At 40.9% G+C, this 7,940-nt stretch overlaps 1 protein-coding gene across 5 annotated transcripts in view; it reads right to left on the bottom strand.

The window, feature by feature from the left end:
* Positions 1 to 1,289: 1,289 nt before the first annotated feature.
* afap1 (actin filament associated protein 1) overlaps positions 1,290 to 7,940 on the bottom strand; it is a 105,135-nt gene continuing 98,484 nt past the window's right edge. For 3 of the 5 annotated variants that reach the window (XM_020594870.1, XM_020594874.1, XM_020594869.1), the window contains 5 exons: positions 6,410 to 6,539; positions 3,758 to 3,949; positions 3,358 to 3,584; positions 3,079 to 3,246; positions 1,290 to 2,422 (listed from right to left, as the gene is read on the bottom strand). In XM_020594870.1, coding sequence (XP_020450526.1) covers positions 2,396 to 2,422; positions 3,079 to 3,246; positions 3,358 to 3,584; positions 3,758 to 3,949; positions 6,410 to 6,539 — 744 coding nt within the window. In that variant the 3' untranslated portion in view covers positions 1,290 to 2,395. The remainder of the gene's footprint in view (positions 2,423 to 3,078; positions 3,247 to 3,357; positions 3,585 to 3,757; positions 3,950 to 6,409; positions 6,540 to 7,940) is intronic. The other 2 variants (XM_020594872.1, XM_020594873.1) reach the window with 2 other exon arrangements.

Consider the following 7,940-nt stretch of genomic DNA (forward strand, 5'->3'; position numbering starts at 1 on the left):
TGGGCCGAAAGACAGTGGAACCGTTCCACGGTTAGACAAGTTCATGTTTCAGCTTGTTTTCAGGAAAAACGGACGTCGGGTTCTCTGTGACAAAGATGGCAAAGACCATCAGGACAGATACATTTGCTGCCATCAAGACAATATACCAGGAAGTCCGTGGATATTTCAGCAGGGCGATGCCAGGCCTCTTTCTGTATATGCTACAATAGCATGGCTTTGTAGACACAGAGGGCCTGCGTGTGACTGGCCTGCCTGATTAAAAATGTAAGGCATATCATGATGAAGACAATCAGACAACAGCGACCATGGACTGTTGAGCTGAAGTTTTGTATCTAGCAAAAATGGGCCAATATCCCACTTGCAAAACAGCAACAATTATTATCCTCAGTTCCTAAACAATTAAAAAGTGTAATTCAAAGCAAAGGAGATGTAACACAGAGGTAAACACGAACAATGAAATCCTTTTCTTTGTACTTTTGTCAGTTAAATGAAGGTGCAAGAAAAATAACAAATCACAGATTTTAGTTTTTAGTGCATTTCGGAAAATGTCCCAACTTTTCTAGAAATGGGTTTGTATCACAAGTCCGTGTCCAGTCTCTTCCAGCAACTTAGTTTTTACTGTCTTTCAGTGGCTTGGGCTAATTTCTGGGTTTAGTCGCATACAGATGAAGGAGTGCTGAGCAGGAAGCTCAGTGTGTCTGAGCTCAATTCATGGATGTCTGTGGGTTGAATGATTAGCTTTGCTTGAAAGCAGGTGCACATTTTCTACAGCCAAGTATGTAACACCGTCTTATGTTATTCTTGGAAGCCTTTCAAAATACACATACAGTATCTGATTTCATGCAACACAGGTTTGTGCAAAGGGACCAGGCTGCTGCTGGACAGTTGGGTCCCCTAGGCACAAAGGCCTTGCGGCACTGAAAGGACAGTTTTTTGGGCAAGCGCAGCTGTTTGTTCCCAGTGAGTCACTGTGACTCTGTATCAGCTCACTTGTTTATTGTGCATCAAACACCATTTCTTTAGTTGTATTATTTAGGAAGGTATATTCTTTACTGTTAACTGGTTCTGTGGTATCTATAGTAGCTGTTCTTTTCAGTTTAAGAGTAGATAAATTATAATTTTTATTTCTTTTTTTAACCCTATAAAACCATTTGTATCATATTTGCTACGTGGGTTTCTGAGCAGAAAAAAGTTGCCAAAAATGCCCCATGTGTCAAATGTGATACAAAATAATAATAATAATAATAATCTAAATAATATAGCACAATTATTCCTATATGCCTGGACTGTCTGTCTATGCATAAATGGCAAATAAAAGTCTTGAATCTTGAATTTTCTTTTGGATTTTGTTAAAAGGGTTAATAAATATCTCACTTCCAAAATATTAGAATGTTTTGGCTCTTTTTTTGATGCATGAGGCTTTACAGGGTTAATGCTATTATAATATTTGGTGCATTACAGAAACAGCATTACACTGACCCAACTATGACATCTCACATCAGCTTATGCCATTTTTATGCACTCCACTATTATAGCCTTAATTTGTGAATTTGGTAAAGAAAGAAAAAAGAAATAGATGCATTTTCAGTAACGGTACTGCTCTAAATAAATCAGTCCCCTTTAGTTGAACATGTCAACGTCTTACAGTAGCTGCATACAGATGATCCTGAGAATAATTCTGCTTCTTTAAATGCGCCTCAGAGAGGGCATTTAATGTTGCATTTAATTAAGCTAAATTAAGCTTAATTTAGCAAATGCGCGTATGTGTCGACATGTACCTACGCAGTGAAGGGGTTTATGGGTAAATGTAGGTTGGTGATGGTTGCAGACAAGTCTAAATCTGGCTTTACCCAGCTGGTTTGTTACCATATGACTACTGTGACCCTTGAAGATGCACTGTGTGTGCTCACACTGACATCTGTAAATGTGAATCATCAACTGTGTAGGAAATGAGATTGTGTCCACAAACACTACAAAAACCTTTAAATATAATCAACATAAATAAACAAAGGGAAGCTAGGGTTTCCTTTAAACATTTACAAATAAATACTTGGTTTTGACCTTTGACCTTTCTGAACCCAAAGTGCAAGGAACCAATTTTGAATGGCAAAAAAAAAAAAAAAAAAAAAAGAGCGGTGGTTGCTTGACAAAGAAGTACAGCGGATAACAACTTAGTACACTAAGCATGCTCAATAGTCTAAAAGTGTAAAAAGGTCGCTATGTCTGTATGTGGTACTTACAGTAGCCTCCACTAAAACTTGTTTTGGTTCATGTGCATGCTATGCTTGTGTCCTCCTCAACGCCATCTCTGACTGTATCCACAGTTTTAAATAAATATATACACAATTTCTTCAAAAGAAAAAAGGAGTTAGACTGATGCAAGGGGTTGAGCGGTTTATGTGCCATTCTTCTGCTCCCACTCCTGAAAAACACACACACAAAGAAACAAATGAGTTTGCAGGTGTTTTTGCAAAACTGCAGGTCCTGAAAGTTTGTTACTGGCCACTGATTGGGCCAGTCAGCAGTGGCAGCATAACTCTGTCACACATATCATCCATAGTTTTAGATTCAGATTAGTTCTCTCCATAAATCATGGACAAAAGATGCTCTTTATAACTTGCCTGAGAATACATATGTTTTTAAAACTTCATCAGCATCAAACTAGGTCAGTCGGTACATCCATGGCTGCACTGCAACCAGACACTTCTAATAGCCATCTCAGCATACTTTTTAATGGTGCCAATTTGTCAAAATGTAAACAAATACAGAAAAAAATTGGGGCTCAAGTTGTAGCCACATACATGGCAACGTTATACTTCCTGTTTACATCCCTCAAAGTATACAAGGTATTCTTCCAAACTTCAAGCATGATTATCCCCCAAAATAAAAGTAAAGAATGATAACTGTGTTAGACTGATTGTCACATTAGTACAATCTATCCTTAAGTAGAGTCAAATATAGCCTGCAAATAAGACTGGGCTGCTGCATCTTTCTTTGAAGATGTACCAGCACTAAGAAAGTGTCCCTGTGAATCCATTCCATGCCTTTACGAACTCCTCACAAGCCAGAGTCTCTGACCTTGGCCTTCCTGAGGACGTGTCCCCGAACTGGCGAGGTCTTCTGCCCATGCTGCTGCCGACGGAGCAGTGAGGCGCTGTTGACTGGCAGGGACAGGGACTCTGTGTCACTGGTGTCACAGCTGGAGAAGGGAGAAGACTCCTGGTTCCGCCTCAACATTGTAGGAGACTATAAGGAAAAGAAATAGATGGATAATGGTGGCATGCAGTGCGCAAATGTCTGTTGGCAATTTCAAGTTCCTTTTCAACATCAGGGATTCTGAACAGAGTGTTAAAGCACCATTAATGAGCCACAGGACGATGCAGGTGTTCTGACCTGGAGATGGGAGGAGCCAGCTTTTGGTTCGATGGCGAGGCCCAGGGTGACCCCTCCACTCAAGGCCTTCTTCAAGCTCTCCTTCAGCTCAGTCAGCTCCAGTTCCAGGTTCATCAGCTCTTCCTCCTTCTGCCTGCACTCCTCCTCCACCTTCTTCAGTCGCTCAGACAGGGAAGTGTGTGAACGTTTGCCTAATGGGGCAAAAGAGGACAATTAACACTTTAATAAACTTGTACCTGGCAGGACATCGGGTGGAAAAGTTGATGAGCCTCATCCAGAACCTCATCCAAAACCTTTTCCTAAAGATTTAACTTCTATGCTTCCTGAAATTTCAGACATAAATCCTTTAATGACTCTGTCTTACCAGCAGCAGCCTCCACAGCAGTGCGCAGGTCTCTCCTCTGATTCTTCAGCTGGGTCAGATGGTTCCTGATCTCCTGCTTCTTCTTCATCAGCTCTTCCTCCTTGGCCTGGAGCCGTTTGGCATCTGCCTCCACACGGTTCTTCCCGTACTTACACTGTTCTGCATCTGCACAACAGAGTTGGTGTGGAGAAGCTGGATACAAGATATAGAAATCCAAATATGATGAAATGGCTGAGTCACCTGCCTGTTTCTATATGTGTCAAAATTGCAGTTGCTCACATGTAACTGTTCACATCATGGCTTCATGATCATGCTCCAGACACTTTGAATAGTTTCCACAGAAAACTTAAAGGCCTTGGTATCCCAGACTGAATTCCAGGCTACTGTAAACTCCATGGTGAATGATTCTTTTGAACTGCTTAATCTTGTGGCTCTGGAAGAGCTGAACCAATTTGCAAATATTTTACCCTGAAAATTCTATGATAATAAAAACAAGCAAAAAGAAAAAAAAAACAATGAACACAGTAACTTCTGTGAACACCCATCTGGTTTAACTTCGAATTACTGTAGCTTCTGTTTAAACTCCGTTTTATGTGCCATGATAGATTATTATTACCATTAACAATGTGCTTTCCCCTTCAAACAAAGTGGTTGCTAATCTTCCTAAACTGTCATTGTAATGTAGTCGTGAAACACACTTTGTTGCCTTCTGAATAATAAACCACAAACCTCTCCTCAGCTGAGAAATAAAACGTAATGGCAAACCATTTTGTTATTTTAATGTACTGTATAATTTTGGGTTGTTTGTAACCTTTGTTACCAAAATTTGTTAAAAGTAAAAAGGTTCTGCTACGAATTTACTACTAGACTTAAATAAGAATAAAGTGCTAGCAGTACTCCACACCAGAACAAGGCTAAACCTGCCCCCAAGTGCCCCTGTGTGACAGTGCATTGCCTATGAAATCTAAAAATATGAGATTTTCCATGACAGCAAGATCCCTAACCAAGAAAAAATGAAAATGAGATCATAGCCTTTTTATCATTATCAGGACACTGGTGAGACCTGAAAGGCCCACAAACCCACTGAACTCAGCCACAGCCTGTAGCAGTCATTAAGTACAACCAAGACCATGCTTTACTGGAAAATCCTGTGAGAGGAACCATCCAGCATGGTGTGTCTATGTGTGTGCATGTCAACTTTGCTTATGAGGCATCAGTCAATCAAACCACTGCTGACATTTTTAAATTCAATACACTTTGACAGTGGAAATGTGAGAAATGTGAGGCTTACTCTAAATCCAACATGACACATATTTGGTATTTCCATTCTGACGTTTGGAGGAAAGACAAGCTACACAAGTGGTTATAACCCTGCTCGTTCACACATTAGGCAAAAAAATACTATTCTGAACCACAGGGAATAACTCAACCACATTTGACCCACCTCCAACAATCTAGGCCCCACTTCTGCTATAGTTTCTGTTAAATATATAGAAAGCTGGCAGGAGGTTCACGTCTGGCCCCTGTGCGTCACAGGGATCGTCTTGAGGTTAGGATAGGTTTTAGAGTTTCTTACTCCCCCCTACTTAAACCAACTGTAATTTGGACATCCTGCATTTTCCAAATTGCTGTGGAGTGGAGTTTTGATAGAAGGCAATCAGTGGTGGTGAGGCTGGGACTGGGGAGCCAGACATAGAGTCTGCTGCTCACTTACAGGACTGGGGACTGGGAAAGGTAACCTGTTATCAAGGGTTACCTTGCCCAAGGGTGGGGGTTATGTTTTTACTGGTGTTTGTTGCTCTACTCTTTGTTGTTAACAATGTAATTCAAAAAGTAATGAACAGATTTTGATGACTTTTTTAGGAGAGCTAAGGCATGGCCCACTGAACAGCTGATTAGGTTTTGGTGCTGATCACTAACATAATTAGGATACAGGAATATCTTAAGATGTTTCACTGCTGTGAGTGCTGGAAAGACTGTTGGCTGTATGTGAGCCCCCTTGTGGCCAAAGTGCATGGCTGCGCTGCTGAGCACTGAGCACATAACACAGACAAATCCCCGGGTTAGTGACAGCTGCCATTCATTGTTAGTGGAAGCCGAGTGCTGCCGCTCAGTACAGCCCACTGTGCCAGACAGGGACTGAAGGAGCCCAGCGAGGCAACAGCCCACAGCGCTTCCCTCTCACACACATGTTGAGCAGAAGAAGAGCAGAGGATGTGAAGCATCACTGTATGAGCAGTTTATCAAGCAGCTGTTGAACAAGCAGAACACAAACTTGCAGAAATGTGACGTCTTCATCACTTTGCCCACAGTCCACTCATTCAAGTCACCGTTTTACCTCTAAACCAACAAGTGGATGTCATGTCTACCATTTTTCACGAATAACTTTTAAACTAAGAATGATCAATCAGGGTCACTCCAAATGCCAACAGTAGGTTTTCAGGCCCAAGCAATCATATTATGAAGGTCAAGATATCATGAGAATATGACATTATGGGGAAACAGCCTGGCCCCTTGGTCTGCATTCTCTGAGTGCTGTCTAGTTCTTTTAATGTAATTTATTTTAGTGACTGTCCTAGCCTTCACAGTGCAAGTATAAACTCTACTGGAGTTTTCTAACATACTTGTGTTCATATTTTTGCTGCTACTTACTGGAGTTGTTGCGTTTCAAAGATGCTATTCCATTTGTCCCATTGACTACATTCTTCTTTGACTGATTCTTTTGGTCTGCCTTTTGTTTTGATGCCATTCCATTGGTTGCTGATCCCTTCTTTCCCTTCAGCTGATTGGAGAAGAACAAGGAGGAGGGAGACTTTTTAAAATAAGTTTAGAAATAACACACATCTCTGAAAAGTTAATAATAAATAAAAACTATATACAAACTGGCCTAAAAATGTGACCAAAAATGCACATACAGTATGAAGTCGCTCTGCATTAAAACCTACCAGCACAATCAAAATGAACTGACAATGAAGTATGGATTTATTTTTAGCCACCTCTAAACACTGAAGATAGTCCTGTGATAAAATTAAAGTTGCAAATATGAACAAATAAGGCATAAATGATCTACTTCTCTCTTTAATAAAATACAAAAATTCCCATAGCCGAGTTAATGTTTATTGGTGGCTTGGGGGACAGACAAGCTGTGAAAAAATCTGCTTTGCTCTGCTAAAGGAAATACCAAGCTCTTTAGCTGCTAAGTGCTCTGCTATGCTCTTAGCTAGTCTGTGTGCTGTTTGGTAATGGGCAGGTAGTAGTGTTATTTTTCCCCTTCAGAAAACAGCTACTGGAAATGGTGTCAATGACAACTGTGACACAACCACACCACTAAAGTGACAGGTTGTAAAATCAAGACAATGATGAGATGTTAAAATGCTCAGTAGAGCTAAGGGGGACTATTGAGTTAGGTGATAATTCTCTATGGGGGTCTTAAACATCCTTCTAACCTGACCTATAGAGTATAGAGCTCCTAATATTTTTACTTCACTTTGGTTTCATAAGCCAGCAGTGCTGCCTATAGTCTGCTGTACCCCTCGCTGGATGAATATCTACTTCTTATGGTGCAGTGGTACTTTGTGGTTGTGGAGGCAATGTTAACACTCCTTGGCCACGCCACAATCTGCACACACATCAAAAGGGTGGAGGGGCTCCGAACAAGGACATGCGGTCACTTATGTGGCAGTGGAGGCAGGGTGGCACTTAGAGCAGGGTTGTAAAAATATAAATTACACACAGAGCCAACATTCACTGTAAAGGAGAAGAAGGAAATACACTGTATGGGACAACCACACCAGCATGAACGCACATTCTTCATATATTAAAGATATTCTATACTGTAGTAACTGTACATACACTACAAAGAAAACACAAAGGCACAAAACTGGTTTTTATCAGGGTGTTCTGCTGAGGTATTTCAGAACAGAGCCCAAATGTTGATATGTAATCACAGCTGATTGGTATCAGCTGTAAAAAGCATGACTGGAGCATCTCTAATTGGAGCTGAAGCACATGGTGAAGATTTCCAAAGCCTGGACACAAGAATTATTTTGGGTCCAGTCATGGTTATAATTAAATTAGTAAGAACTACACCAGAGGGGGAATACGATTCACAGGCTGATGGGAAAGACAGAGGGGCTTGTGGGTGGGTGGCTAACATCAACACCTTATCTAGTGAGTCAAAGCA

This window comes from Monopterus albus, unplaced genomic scaffold (assembly GCF_001952655.1).
Source record: "Monopterus albus unplaced genomic scaffold, M_albus_1.0 scaffold25.1, whole genome shotgun sequence".
Classification (NCBI taxonomy): Eukaryota; Metazoa; Chordata; class Actinopteri; order Synbranchiformes; family Synbranchidae; genus Monopterus; species Monopterus albus.